The following is a 15745-nucleotide window of genomic DNA, read 5'->3' as shown; positions in this document are numbered from 1 at the left end:
TATAATATATTAATAAATATGTAGTGAATGCCAAACAGAAGATTTATGTCCTCCCTGGACTTTAAATAACCTGAGATCTAGTAGGGAAGGTGTACACAAATTATTACAACACAGAGAAGAAATTGGTGGTGTATCACATAAAATGAAGAGGAATATGAAACTATCTAAGCAAGAATACTAGACAGAATGCACAATGTGTCTGACCCACTGTGGTAATTTCTTTTGTATTGCCCCCCACATGCAAGCCATCCCCCAACATCAGATGTTTTCAATGAGCAAGAAAACAAGCTGCTAGTCCTTTGGACTGATGAGTGAGGAGGGAGAGAGATGTTTTTGCAGACAGCTGCTTCTTCGGTTTCCAAGGGAAACAGTGGTAGAAGCTGCATCAGAAAAGGAGTGGGAAGGCTGTGGTTTAGCACAGATGGGCCATTCTATCAGGTGTTTATACATAAGTGGTTACCTGGACTTCCTCAGTGACACAGGATTGTGGAGAATATTAAAATGTTTGAATAGTGATAAATAACAGATTTTAATTTTTATTTATGAATTTCTTAGAAAAACCTTTTTTCTTGGAATTCACTTTTCCCATAATCTATCAAAGCCCAAGTATATTGCTCTTTCAGGGGCATAGTACATTTTTCTCTTCTACACAGTTCACGTATCTCAGTCACAGGCAGGGAAGAATAAAATTAGCCATTGGGGTCTGTGCACTTACAGCATGGCTAAAATAGTACAAAAGAAAATAATAAAGTAAACCACCGTTTATTCTAGCTGATTGGGCAGGCTTTCAAGATCTCTTGTGAAGTCTCTATTTCAAAGTCATCATTGGAACCTGGTTCAGATACCTGTCCCATGTCCCAACACAGCTGTGAAGTATCCTGCTGGGGAGCTCAGGAGTGGCCTGGCAGGGAGAGGAATCAACCAGAAATGGTTGGAACAAACTAGATCATGATGGAATTGGCTTTTACCAGGCAGGCCAGGAGTCTAAAGAGGGCCTGTCCCACTTGGGCTCCATCATATCCCCTGTCACTAGTCAAAAGGTCTGGCTTTGGGGCACATGGTCTCTGTAGGACTTGGAGGCAGGCAGAAAGGGTCATGAGCCCAGTTGAGCAAATTGGGCTCCAGTTTCATCAAGGAAGGGGGGGAACACTTTCTAAAAGTAGATCTTAGGGATTAGACAAATAATTATTTATTAATTCAAATTATTTACTGAGTGCCTATTATACACCAGTCATTAGATCCAAATGCTACTGCATGATTGGACCCATGGGTCTATACTAGACTTATGGCTATAAAACCAGTTGAAAGCACAAGTAGTGGTGAGGAAGCAACCAGAAACCATCACCATTGGCATCATCTGAGAATTTCACAGTAATGTAAATTCCACTGAATCAGAGACTCTGGGGGTGAGTTCCAGCAATCTGTATTTTAACAGGCCCTATAGGTGATTCTGATGTATGTTAGAGTTTGGTAACCACTGGACTACCTTGATGATATTTGCTCAGGTCTTGAATGAGGCTGAGAATGCCAGTCTTATGGGGATGGGACTAGGGAAGGCAGGGATTCCAATTTCCCATGGGTTGCTGGTTCCATAACTTACTTCTTCTGTATCATAAAGCTTCTTAGAACTCTTATAAACACTCCTCATCAATTTCTGGTATCTATGACTAATTTAATTTCTGAGTTGAAGGCAGGACCTGGCAACCTTTTTTGAGCAAAACTTGGATACCTAGGAAATTAGCGTCTGGAGGCAAAATATGTCTGGCAGATATTTCTTTGCTCTGATCACCCAAATTCTCCCTGCTAAGGGAAGAGTAGTTTGTTAGAGGACTGTTCTTGGGTGAATGGCAAGGGCCATGAACATGAGGGTAATTCTGGAGATTATGTAACTTCCTTCTCTTTCCTTTGACTCTTTATTTTGATTTCTGGAAATTTGTCTTCTTTTTCATGATTAGTGCTTCTAGATTTAGAGATTAGGGCAAGATTTCACAATGCAGTCCTGAGGACAGCCCAACAGAATGCTGCAAACTCAGTTCCCTTCTTATATATCACAAAGAATGTGAATAAATAAATGACTTTATGGAATTCTACATTTATTAATTCAACAAGTACTTATTTAGTGCATACTCTGTACTAGGTCCTGTTCTGGATGTTGGGGATACATACTGTTAAAAAAAATATATTTATCTTGGTTTAGCCCAGTAATTCCCAAACTTATTTGAGTGTTAAAATGTTTTATTGTGTAACATATATTCACATATAAAGGAACTAACATAGCACGAGACACTCTTTGAGAATGATAGATGTATCTGTGCAGGAATAGATATATCTGTACAAGAGACATGAGTTCCAGGCAGCTGAAGTAAGGGAGAAATTAGGGACATTTTGAAACACAGAAAATGTTGACCACAGAGATATATATCCAGTTAATTTCACAATCATTGTTGGCTACTCCATGATGGAAAAAAGTTTTCCCTTATATTAACCTGTCTGTAATAATTGTAAGTATCACAGTGATGGTGATTTTAGCTGTTTATATCAAATATTTTCACTTAATATCTCTTAATATCACTTAAGAGCTCTAAATTATTTTATTTCATTATTTATTTATTTTTTTAATGTTATTTATTTATTTATTTTTGAGAGAGACAGAGAGCAAGTGTGGGAGCAGAGAGAGAGGGCAGGGGAGGGAGACACAGAATCAGAAGCAGGCTCTGGGCTCTGAGCTGTCAGCACAGAGCCCAATGTGGGGCTCCAACCCACAAACAGTGAGATCATGACCTGAGCAAGGTCGGATGCTTAACTGACTGAACCAGCCAGGTGCTTCACAAGCTCTAAATTATTTTAGACACGGTCGGAGCCTCCGCCACTCCCACAGCTGCCTGGAACAGACGGGACCTTGCCTCTCTGCCTCACCTTCCTCACCATGCCTTCAGAGAAGACCTTCAAGCAGCTCCACACCTTCCAACAAAGAATAGAAGATGTCTGACTTATCCAAGAGCCCCGCAGCCAATGAAAATCCCAGTGATAATAGAACAGTACAAGGGTGAGAGCTACTTCCTGTCCTGGACAAAACCAAGTTTCTTGTACCTGATCACGTCAACATGAGTGAGCTCATCAAGATCTTTAGGAGGCACAGCATTCTTCCTGTTAGTGAATGGACACAGTGTGGTGAGTGTGTCCACGCACATTTCTGAAGTATATGAAAGTGAGGAGGATTAAGATAGATTCCTGTATATGGTATATACTCAGGAGACATTTGGAATCAAAGTGTCTGTGTAAGACTAGAAAAGTACATCTGTTCTAGAATTTTTTTAAGCCCTTACTAAGGAAAAAAGGGATTTTACCAACTGAGATTGATCCATTCATCCAACCACAGATCGTCAAGACAGTAGTGTTCCTGCCTAGGAGTTGTAGGAAGTTGTTTTGTACTGCAGGCAGAAAAACAGAGCTCCAAATGAGCACATTCAGCTTTGGAAAACTATTATTTAACCGAAGCTGTTTTTTTTTTTTTTTTTTTCAAATTTAGAAGTTTGAAGATAAAATACTTTGCATTCTAAGTTGCCGATAAAAAAAAAAAAAGAGCTCCAAATTATTTTAGTGCATCTAAGAGCAAAACAATTGTTGGAAAGGTGGACTGCTTAATTTGATTAGTTATTTGTCTCCAAGTGGAAAGGAACCTTGCCCCTGAAATGCAACCAAATCAAACAGTTGCTTGTTGAATCAATTCTTCTTAAAGTAGAATTCTGTTAAACCTGTGAACTCTAGTCAAGATGAGTCTAATCTTCCTTCCTTATGGTTGTGCTGCAGACAAGCAGGCTGGACAGGCCTTCTTCCTCTGTATAATAAGAGGCCAATGGGATTATTTCTAAGCTTCCTTCCATCTCTGACAGTCTGGTACAGGGTCTCTTGGCCTAGTGAAGCCTAAATGTGATGGGGGGAGAGGCTCAAGGCATGGCTTGGCTCTTCTCTACCTGGCCCCCTCTCCAGCCATCTAATGATGTTGTGCATTTCTCCAAATAAATATGTGTTGTGCTTTCTCTTCTTTCTTTGCCTTCATAAACAGTGTTTTCTTGGCTTGGAACACTTTCTTCCCTCTTTAGTCAGCTACTTCCTACGCATTCTTCAGGTCTCATATCAGACATTTTCTCCCATGACACTGTGATATTGTGATTCATATTAAGGAATGTGTATTTGGTCTTTGTCCAGTTTCTGGCATAAAGCTCCTAAAACTGTAGAAATTTCCTAGGTGGTGACCACCATGAAGGTGTCTTTTGTTATGTCAGTGAGGTGACTTTTGGAAAACCCCTGGGTCACCAGATGGGGGCTGGTTGCCAGGGGAATCAACCTCTTGATTAGAGGGTTGGAAATTTCAGTCCCACCCACTGATCTCTGGTGAGGGGAGAGGGGCTGGAGATTGAGTCAGTTACCAATGGTCAATGATTTGATCAATTATGCCTATATGATGAGGCCTCTCTATAAAAACCCAAGAGGTTGGACCAGGAGACTTTTCAGGTTGATGAACAGGCTGAGATTCAGTAAGAGTGGTGTGATCTGAGAGGGTATGGAAGCTCTGTCCCTTTTTTTTTTTTTTAATTTTTAAATGTTTATTTTTGAGAGAGAGAGAGAGAGGGAGATAGAGAGAAAGTGCGAGCAGGGGAAGGGCAGAGAGAAAGGGGGACAGAGGACCCAAAGCTGACTCTGAGTTGACAGCAGAGAGCCCCATGTGGGGCTGGAACTCACAAACTGTGAGACCATGCTGAAGTTGGACACTTAACCAACTGAGCCACCCTGGCACATTGTTTTACTCAGCAGCCTCCTCCTGCTAGGCTGTGAGCTCCATAAAAACAGGAGCTTTGTCTATTCGTTGTGATATCTCAGACCAGCACAACACCCAGCACTGCTTAACCAGGACTTGTTGAGTGAAGGAATGCATGCTAGGCTGCTTGTGGAAAGAGGGGATACAGAGGACAGAGACCAGGCAAGGCTGACAAAGGTGTAATCAGTGACTCTTCTCCTGTGTTAGGACCTCCATGAGGCCATGATTGCACATTGCCCTTCATTGTGTTTGCTGCTGGGCTCTATTCTAACACAGGAGGGTGAGCGGTGAGCTTTGGAGGGACTTTAGGCTTGTGGGGGAGCAACAATTCTGGGCTCCGTGTTTTTCCTACCTGAAGAGTGAGAGCCTTTTGGGGGGTGGGAATCTCCAGGGAGAACTCAGCCTAGCCCTGTTCCTTGTCTGTCCTTGCCTCTGCCAGGCACACACTGATGGGCTCTCGGTCCTGGTCTTGGTATTACTGCTCATATCTCACACCCTGTTCTTTCAGTGGGACATTTTTGTTGAATTTATGCATTTAAGTGATTTAACTTTGAATACTTCTCCTAATAATATTTACTTATACTCCTTTAACTTTCTAGTTTTTATTGTGCTTTTTAGTCTTTTGAGTAATTTTTTTTTTTAAAGTAGGCTCAAGCCCAACTTGGGGCTTGAACTTACCACCTGATCAGGACCTAAGCTGAGATCAAGAGTAGGATGCATAAGCCACTGAACCACCCAGGCACCCCTCTACTGAATAATTTTTAAACCAGTTTGATCTTATTTAGTGGATGCTATTTTACATTCCTTTTGACTCTGTCCAGCCAGTAAGATATTTTTAGCTAAATTTTGCCCTTATTGGAAGATACTCTTAAATTGTTTATATTTCTTTTCTTAGCCATTTAAAAAAATGTATCAAAATTCTCTAGTATTTTCCTTTTATTCTTTTCAGTTTTAAAACATTTTTCTGTTTGGTTTATCCTCTCAGTCCATTTTCTAGCATTTGGTGCTAAGTTTGAGATGAGAGGTGGTGATGTCAGGGGAGTATGTCACAACAGTGACTGGCTTAATGAGGGATTGTTGGCTCTTCTCCCTGTGCCGACAGTTCCATACAGACACATTCTTCTTTTGCTATACCCTTCTCCACTCATACTCAAATGAGATCCTTTTTGCTGTTGCTGAAGGATAATCGCCATGGTCAAGAAAAAGACTTACTCAAATTAAATGCCACTTTTACCCAGTCAGATAGTTTGGGAAATTCACAGGGTAAGTTATATGAGTTGGAAGTTTATTAAGAATGGCCTCACTACTACTCAGGGGAATTGCTGAGCAGTGCCATCATCTTGTTCCAGAACAAACCAGAGCCTTCTCTAAACAACAAACCAGTCTCTGAGCATCTCACAGTCTTTGTGGAGAAGAAAAGCTTCACTGAGGGTGGGAGTGCGGGTCTGCAACTCAGCCCCCCGAGAGTGTCCTGAAAGAATACCCAGGTGGCCTAGAAAGTTCTGTTAAGGATTATTGGATGGAAGCATAATAGAAGGACAATAGCCAGGCTGGGGAATTATATTTTGTTGACCTACTTACAGAATTAACCCGAGTACGTTGATTCACCTTCTTTCTGGTCAGGAATTCAAAAGCTTGGTTGTCAGGTGCTTCTAGAACCACTAGTTCTTGTTGCATGTGTAGTATGGTAACTGACTCATGGAGGGAAGCAGAGAGTGGGAGTTAGGTCAGGCATGGAGGGAGGAGAAAATATTCTGGAATGGTTTATTTCTTTCTTCTCCTTGTTATGTAAGATGTGGTTTTCCCAAAGAAACAATATGCTAAATAAAAGTTAGGGTCCCAACCCACAGAAGCCTATTTTAACCCATGTTTTTGCTGACTATATTAAATTTAATTTAGTTCAAATCAAGAAGGTAGATTTTTTTTTCCCTGCGAGAATGGGGAAGAAGGAAGGCTGTGAGAGTGACCCAAGTGGTTCAATTTAGAGTTTTCATTGAGCAGGGCAAAGTGTGTGTGGGGAGGGTGGAGTGGAAAGACGAATAAAATGTGACCCCTGCCCTCAAAGAACTCACACTGTAGTTGGAGAGACAAACACACACTCAGCTAATATGTGCAATGATAATGGTGGAGGTAATGTCACACCAGAGAACAGTAAAATTATTAGTTCTAGGTGGGAACATCTAAAAGATTGTGGAAGATGTGGCCGCTGCCCTTTGAAGGATGTTAGGGTGTTAAACAGCAGAAGGGTGAGGAAAGGGTGGATGTTTGAGGCAGAGGAAAGGACTGGGCAAAGGCTCAGGGTGGTCAGCTGCAGGGCAAAATCAGGGCATAGCCAAGAAGCTGCCACAGAGTATCAGAAGTGGGAGGGAAGAGCATAGGGGCAGGTGGGCCTTTTTGAGTTGGTCCAAAGGTGTGTTCACACTTTTCATGTTGAATTACAGGCAGGTGATGTTCAAAAGTCTATTTTTTCTAAACAGATGTGGTCTGGCTTCAGCCTGAAGGGTTGTCTCATATATAATAATTTATTACCACAGAGAGTAAGAAAGTGATTAATCGCAAAAACATTTGTTGTATTTAACTTTCTTGGGATAGATTTTTCAAAGAGCAGCACAAGAGATATTTTAATAGCCTTATGTCCTGTTTTGTAACTGGTCCATTCTGTAACACTGTACTTTGTGATGCATAAAGCATGTAAAGCCTTGCACTGTCGTTGAGGATACCAAGTCTGCAGGTTTTAACATGCAGTCAGGAGGAGAAGTAGAGGGAAAAATAAAGAAAGGGTCTCTAAGAAGGGTCAGGCTCAGGAATAATTTGCAAAAGATTGTGGAGATCTTATTTCAACGTCCACCTGTTTGTGAGTATCTGGACAGCATCATGTATAAACATCTTTCTTTTGGGTGTTCATGGAGTAAGGAACCTGTGGTAGGTGGTGAGAAATCGAAGTCTGACTTAGTGGTGTTTCCATGATTTCATATTACCTAGACAAGAGGCTGAATGGAATTTAGTCCTTTATTGAGGTGCCTGCTTGAGCCAAGCACTTGTCCATATCTCCGTCTTCAGTTCAATTTTTCCATTGAGGAATTGAAACAGAAAACTCATGAGTAGTCTATTGAATTCCTGAAATTCCAGTTCACTTGCAAGTCACTAATAGGTAGCAATATATATATACACATGTTAAATATATTATAAAATATATGGTAAGATACTTTAAAGATATGCTGTTGAAATATTACAAACTAATTATTGTCTATATTTAGTTTTTGTTTTACCTGTTCAACATCATGCTCTTGAAGATGGACACCATTGTAATCTGATTTTGAGATATGCACTAGCAGTATCTTAACTGGGAAAATGTCCCATCTTACCCTTAACAATATGGGTGGGCTCCATCTCATCTCATTCTTTTTTTTTTTTTTCTAATTTTTTTTAACGTGTATTTATTTTTGAGAAGAGAGAGAGAGCAAAAGAGAGAGACAGAGAGAAAGAGGGAGACACAGAATCTGAAACAGGCTCCAGGCTCTGAGCTGTCAGCACAGAGCCGGACGTGGGGCTTTAACTCATGGACCGCAAGATCATGACCTGAACTGAAGTTGGACGCTCAACTGACTGAGCCACCCAGGTGCCCCATCTCATCTCATTCTTAAAAATACTGACTCTGGTCCCAATGGGGGGACCTTTTTATAGAAGCATTATTTTGTCTCTTGCCCTATGTCTTGCCCATGAGTCAAGAGAAAACCAACAATGTCAAGTGTTTGATCCTTGTACACATTTCTGTCCCCTCACTCTCATCTATAAGGAGGCAGCTTTCGACTGTAGACTTCTTTGGGAAAAGCACAAATGATGTAGTTGTGTTACCAAAAATAGGAAAAAAAAACATACAAAGCCATCCATAAAGCATGCTATCTGGCTAGCAATAAGAAATGGCATATTATATTATGGTACCTCTCAAAAATGGCATACTATGCAATTGTTACATGGTAATCAGGAACACTGCATAGAAACATGAAAACATACTTAGGATATAAATCAAATAGAAAAGAAAAACACACAATTATAATACATAAGGTGCATACGGGGGAGTCCTAGAAGATAATATGCTAAAATGGAAATACAGTAGTTCTATTAGGATAGTGGAGCTGTGGATTAAGAACATTTATTTTTCCTCTAATGTTATAAAGTAATAGTAACAGTGAATTCACCAAGTAAATGGTGCTATAGGTGCAGAGGGGAGATATTAATAAATAAATAGAGGTTGGATATTACAAAAGGGCAAAACATTTAAAAGAATGAATCTTCCTTCCCTACATGTGTCAGCTCAGTGGGTTATAAGACCCACTGAGTATTGGAAACATTTTCAAAGAAGCTGGTTAGTAGGGTTTGGAAGGGAGTCTGAGCTTCACCATATCTGGATTTTGTTTGCTGTGATTGTAATAGAAACTAAATCTTGAAATGGTTGTCTAAACGTGCTCCAGCTTGGGTATCTTGGCTGAATTCACACTTAAATTCAAGAAACATTTTGGAAAAAGAACCCATGTGCATAATAGATAAGAGTGTCAAACAAGAAAAAGTCAATAGAAAACATTTCAAAAATAAAATGCCTATTTAAATCAAGTTGAAATGACTATTTGGATTAACAATGAGTGAAAAAAATAACTGGTGCATACTTACATTTATGTCTTTCTGAAAGCTCTTGAAGGGAACAGGGAACAATCCTCATGTCTATTGAGTTAATATTAACAGTTTGCTGGAACTGTTGACTGGAATGAGCTGCTGTGTTTCCTCTAACAAGCTCAGACACTTTTCTCATCTTGCTTTCCTTTTCTTCCACATCTTTTCAATAGAATGGCTGTTTTTCCTGAATACTACTTAACAGGTATTGGTTTGGAGCACTAGGCTACCTTGCTGTATATTAGGAGGGGGTTGCTTAATAGAAGATGTTAAAAATAAATCACACACACAATCACACATTTTATTCTCTCTGGTCAAAGTTCAGTCACCCAGTTAACATTTGCAAACCATTGTTTTAGCATTGCAGAAAATGCCCTCAAATGCATATTTAGATACCTTATGTGTCTTAAGTAGGTGGATAGAAGATGAAGACTGAAGGAAGTTTCTTCTCAAAAAGAATTTGAAAATGTGATAAAATATCTTAGATTTCTAAACTAGTAATTGACTTTGGATGTGGACATTGGAATGTGTATGTGATATCAAGGAGTTTGTGCTGATTCCAAGAAATCAAAAAGTAACTTTTCCACTCCTTAAGCCATACCTAACACTATAAGCATCTCTTTTCAGACCCTGTGTAGGATTTGCTGAGTGTCTGTGAACATTTCTCTCCAGTGTCTTGCTATCTCTTCATCTCTAAAGATGTCTACAAAAAACAAGCAAATTAGAAGTTTTTATTCCTAAGACAGTTATCCAATAATTTGCACCTTCATTGAAACATGATTTCCATCTTTCAAAATGCACTAGAATTATTAAGATGTATTGTGATTTTAGGAAACTCTTTTCCCTCCATGCCAAATCCAAAGTAAATTACATTTAGTGCAAAGGTATGCATTACATTATTTGGGGCTATACCAATATTGAAAAAAATTTACCCTTAATTAACATCTTCATTTTGTTTCCAGAAATGTATTTGTTGAATAAATAATATTTGGTAATAAAACAAATCTGCTTTCATACATCTACAAAATTCTTTTAAGTAGTAGCAAGAATTCAATCCATGTCATACAATTTTTATCATGAATTGCATAACTTTGGCATGAATTTTGCTGTAACTCATTTCCTGGCATTATATAAAGTGTCATTGACATAATGCCACAGAATATTCAAACTGGGAAGGAGCGACAGACATACTCTAGTGTAAGTCGGTCCCACTCCTCCTTGATTTCTGAGGAGCAAGAACTGAAGTACAAGAAGACAAAATTTGCCCAGGATCACACATCTCATTTTCTGACATTTAAGCCCTACTTAAAAAAAAAAAATTATATACTTTTGATGCTGAACTTGATTTGGAAATTGTGATTTTTAAAGCCATGATTTTTAAGACTGAATAATTGCTACACTTAAAGACTTGCAGAATTGGACCTGAAATACACAAAAGAGTTTTGTCCAGAATTTTTGTCCTCAATTTCCCTTTTAGGAGAAAGTCGCTTAAACTATCTGATCATTAAAAATAAATCATCATTCTTTGAAACATGCAAAATATTCTGATATTCAAGATGAAATATACCACGATTTCTCTACATAATTTCAACAGGGACTAAAGAGTATTCTGGCTGATTGCCCTCTTGTCTATTACAATTATGCAAGTGAAATAGAAAATACATGTTAGGATCCTATTGTGATTTTTTTTCCTCAGTAGCAAAAAATTAAGTGTAAAATAAAACAGACCTTTGTCATGCAATGTTCACTGATTAGATGAACTTCATAAAAACTGAGCTTTAGTTAAATCTAGTATATTAACTCTTGTTTCATTGGCATTTATAGTCTTTGTGAATGTTGAATAAATGTACAAATAATGACACTTCCAGAAGTTTAACCATGGCATTTTATGTAAATTCTGCATAAAGTTCAAGACTAATGTATTGACTTCATAGTTTCCAGGTTTTAAAAGGCATATAGGAATAGTAATTACCAGTACATATCTCCCAGAAAGGTTAAAGACACTTGTATACATATGTAAAACCCATTTTGACTTGATGAACACAATTCTAATCTATGAAAATATTATGTCAAGTCATTTTGCACCTGATGAGGAAATTATACATGAATGATAGTAAATGTTAAAAAACACTTAAGATAAAGACCCAGTAAATCAATTTAAATGAAGAGTTTGAGAACTAACATAGCCATCTAAAATTGTTAGTTTTTTTACTTAGCTGTTCACACTTATTTTACTTTATTTGAAATCTCTGATCTTGTCAGAGGATAATGTCATAAAACTCAATTACATAATTCAACTGTTTTTAACTCCCCTTTCTCCAAAATCCATCCCACCTAAAGAGGGATGTAGCTTTTCTATCTTGACTTTTTTTCCTTCAGCAAATAAATATTAAGTGTGAAGAGCTTTCACCAGAGAAAAATCATTTCATATAATGAAGCACTAAATTGTTTTGTCTTTCAATTTATTCAGACTGAAAGCAGCTCAGTTTCCCTATGGCAAGCCCACGTATCGTTTCATGGCTGATATCTGCAGCCCACTCTAGATTTTTCTTCCTTTTAGCAGGTGCTGGGTAGCACTTTCTGGGTTACCAGAAACATCCACTATCTGGATGTTTACAAAACATCCAGCATGATTTAGTTGTTAAAAAGTAACTGGAATTGCTTCCTCTCCTACCAGATGCCTCTTCCAGTGTCCTTAACCCTTATCACCCTTCCCTAAAATATGTCCCCAACATGCCTATTTACATGGCTCTCAGGAACCCCAGGTTTGTATATCCATCACATACCAAATCAATTTCTAACAGTGTGAAGGCTGTTGGAACAGGGCAGTTTCCTTCCCCTGGAAGCTGAGTGTAGCCACGTTTCTATCAACAAAGCGACTCTTGTATGCAAAGCTCAGACTATTGTCTCGTGGTCCCACCTGCCTTGACTCTGATTGATGTAACAACAGTATCTGTCATAGGGACTGTTCTGCTTGTAGGAGCAAACGATGATACTGTCCTGGGGCACAAAGAAGATGCTGTCCTCAGGCTCAGGGCACTCAGATCTGTCCCAGGCTGAGCATTTGGCATCCAAGGCACTGTAGGCTAAGGAACTGCCTGAGGGACAGTAGCCGTCCAGGTATCTGGATGTCTCCTCCTGATGCCCACTGTGGACCAGGCTCTGGCATTCTCCTTCTTCCGTGGGTGTAGGGGTGGTGATGGAACTGGCCACAGGCACCTCGGTCTGCCCCTGGCGGGGAGGCTTTCCTCTGAGGCCCGCCTTCTTAGCCAGCTCATCTGAGCTTCCCTTGCCTGACTCCAGGTCTGAAGGGGTCCTCAGCAGTTCCACCACCTCCTTGTCCCTGGGTTTCCGGAAGCAGGGCAACTTGCGGGCCCACAGCAGCTCATTTTCCGGCCACTTAGTACATCCCTCAGTTTTCCTGGCCAGGGCAATGGCCGCAATGCCTGGCAGGCAGATGGCTGGCCCGATGGCCAGGAGGGGTATGTTTCCCAGAGTCTCTCCTTTCATCCCAGAGACGGTGAACATGAAGCCAAAGACCAGAAAGACACTGACCAGGGCTACCACTAGCCCAGTCCTCGGGTTAATGTCATCAGGCCGCATCTTTCACTCCATCCAGGTTGGGGGCTGCTTGCTGGCTAGGGAGCAGCGGTCCTCCCTTCTGTCAGAGGCAAAACCACAGTGGGTTAAAAAAAAAACAAAACAAAAAACCAAAAACAGAAAAGAAAAGAAAACCGTCAATTTCCCACCCAGCAACTCTCTATCTCTCTTACTCTTTGTCTCTCTCCACTTGTCTGTCAATCACAGTCTCTGGGTCTCTATTTCTTCCTCTGTTTCTGTTGCATGCTCTCTTGCTCTCTCTCGTTCTCTCAGTCTATCTATCTCTTATTATTGCAGCTTCTGTCTCTTTCATATAAACATCCACCCACTGGGGTCACTGAGATACCTGAGGTTTCCTGCCGTCTCCCAGGAGCAGGGAAAGAAGCCAGTCTGAGTCTCCTTAGAAACCTCCACAACAGCTGTCCCCTCGGCTCTCTCCCTTGTTTCTGGAAGGAAAGCCTAGCTTTCCCCACTGACTCTGCATCCAGGAGGTGGGACGTGAGAGTGCGTCTCTCCCAACAGTGCCCGTCGGTCTCCAGAGCTCTGGGAATGGAGTGACAGCACAGCCCAGCGCCCGGCTCTGCGCGCAGAGTATCGGGTGCTGGAGGGAGGAAGGACTTAGTCTGCGAAAGAGGGAAAACGGCGCGCGAGTCTGGCCTCGTTACATCACTTTCAGAGCAAGCTCAGAAACAAAGAAGGACGCGCGGGGGCGCGAGGGGTTCAGACCCCAGGGAGAGCCACCCGGGCAGACGAGGTTGCCCAGAGCCCAGTCGGGGCGCTTGGAGCAGCTGGAGTCCGTTCCGCCGCTGCCCAGGAGGGCTGAGCAGGACAGCTGCAAAGGCCTCCGTGCTTGGGGAGGGCCGGGGGGTGGTGCGAGGCTGTCGCGGGGCCGGAGAACCGAACTCTAGTCGGTTTGCCCACGGGGCAGCCTGGACTCCGAGTTCACCGTCCGAGGGCCAGAGATACTAGCTGGAGATATCCCTCGGGGACCTGGACCTTTATCGAGTTACAAATCTAGGTGATCCAACCCGACTGACAGCAGCTCCCAAGAGGTTCTCCGACTGCCCGTCTCTCAACCTCGAGGCTGAGGCTCTCGGGCGGGGCTCAGAGGGCTGCACTCCTCCAGGGTCCCGCCGCCCGCGGGCTGCTCTGGGTCCGGGCGCTGGGCGGCAGCGGCGTGCAAAGGCGCTCCAGCAGCAGCGCGGGCTGCGCCGCCGGAGCCCACAGGACCGGCTCCCAGGTTGACACAGTGGTGAGGAGTGGGTGTCAGGTCTTGCTCGAGACTTCTGGGGAGTCAGCAGAGCCTTTCCCCCTGGTCTTCCAGCTCTGGACCCTGGTGGGAGTGGTTTTGGAGCTGGGATCCTACTCCAACACTGCGGTGGTGCCAGCCAGGCTGTCTGGGCCGAGGAAGAAGGGCTCTCTGACCCCGGATCCCTATCCCTGCGAGTGGCACCTGACACCTAGCTAGCGAGGAGAAGTAGGGGCCTTGACTGGGTAGGTCAGGCCGAACAGTCCGTCCTGCAGCTCCAGCTTTGGGGGATTCTCTCCTCCCTTGCTGAAGCTGCCTGTCTCTTCCCACTGCAGTGGGGGAATGGATTCTTCTGGCCCCAGGGGCAAGACTGGTTTGGCTGTGGTTCTTCAACAAGGATGTTCATTTAAGCTAGATGGGGAATAGTAAGTCAGGAAGAGAAAAGAGAAGGGTGTATACTTTTTCATGTCAAGGCACTGCGGTGGAAAGAACTTTGAAAGAGCTGTGACATCCAGGCCTTCCCCTGCTTAAACAAGCTGTATGTTCTTGGGAAAGTGACTTAACCTTCCTGAGAGTCAGTGGACTCATCTGCAAAATGAGAATAGTACTACCAAATATGTGGGGAAGCATCATGAGGACTAAGAAAATGTAAAACTCTTAGCACATGCTTGGTAAGTGGTCCTTATTCACAACGTGGTTGAAATATATATTTACATATTATGTCATAATCAATGTAAGGCACGAGCCAAATCATAAAGGGCCTAACTGTGGGGCTAAGGACCTTCAGTTTTATCTAGTAGGCGATGAGAACCATGGAAATATTTTCAGCAAGGATCAACACAAAAGTATTCCATTTTGATATGGCGACAGCAGATTAGAGGGCAGGTTGCAAGGGGTAAGGGTAGAAGCAGGGAGACCTTCCAGGAGGACAGTGCAGTCAGCCAGGCAAGGCATGATAGGGGGCTGAACAATGTGGGACTAGAGGAGGTTAGAAGAAAGAGAATTTGAAGCATAGTTAAGGGGAGAGTCAAGTGTCTTGGATCCGAGGAAGTAAGATGGTAGTAGGAGTCAGGGTTGACTCCCATGTTTCTCACTCATTCAGCTGAGCAGATCAGGAATCAGACTCCTAATTTTCCATGTCATCCATTGTGTGTGTCTTTTGTACTCGTGTTCATTCGATAGCTGCTGTATCTGTGGATATAGAATCATTATTTTGGGAAAGAAAGGGGAAAAGGCAAAGAGTTAGAGTGAGATGCCAACTGTTTGACCATTTGTATCACTTTTTCTTGACAGCCTTACCAAGTAGATAGACATCTGCTTATATCCCTTGGCCAGAGGGATGTCATATGGGCCACGTCTAGACGCAAAAGAGCTTGGGAGATCACAGTTTAATTTTTAACCAGGTTCAC

The 15745-nt window shown here is 42.0% G+C and overlaps 1 protein-coding gene, 1 long non-coding RNA gene and 1 pseudogene across 5 annotated transcripts in view; 2 read left to right on the top strand and 1 right to left on the bottom strand.

Moving 5' to 3' along the window:
* LOC109252054 (uncharacterized) overlaps positions 1-15745 on the top strand; it is a 169591-nt gene that overhangs the window by 103636 nt on the left and 50210 nt on the right. The window lies entirely within an intron of this gene.
* On the top strand, positions 2741-3397 carry LOC109252053 (microtubule-associated proteins 1A/1B light chain 3B-like; annotated as a pseudogene).
* Positions 9775-14191, bottom strand: TMEM215 (transmembrane protein 215). Of its 2 annotated transcripts, none has more exons than XM_019424178.2 (2): positions 13434-14191; positions 9775-13148 (listed from the first exon to the last, which is right to left on the bottom strand). In XM_019424178.2, exon 2 carries the CDS (start codon positions 13088-13090, stop codon positions 12383-12385), a length of 708 nt encoding a protein of 235 aa, XP_019279723.1. In that variant the 5' UTR covers positions 13091-13148; positions 13434-14191; the 3' UTR covers positions 9775-12382. The 2 variants fall into 2 exon arrangements, with proteins under 2 accessions (XP_019279723.1, XP_019279724.1); XM_019424179.2 differs by lacking the exon at positions 13434-14191 and adding an exon at positions 13261-13416.

The sequence above is a fragment of the Panthera pardus genome, unplaced genomic scaffold (genome assembly GCF_024362965.1).
Source record: "Panthera pardus isolate Hobbes unplaced genomic scaffold, ASM2436296v1 HiC_scaffold_20, whole genome shotgun sequence".
In the NCBI taxonomy this organism is placed as follows: Eukaryota; Metazoa; Chordata; class Mammalia; order Carnivora; family Felidae; genus Panthera; species Panthera pardus.
The sequence above is the reverse complement of the archived record's forward strand: the minus strand, read 5'-3'. Positions and strand labels throughout refer to the sequence as shown.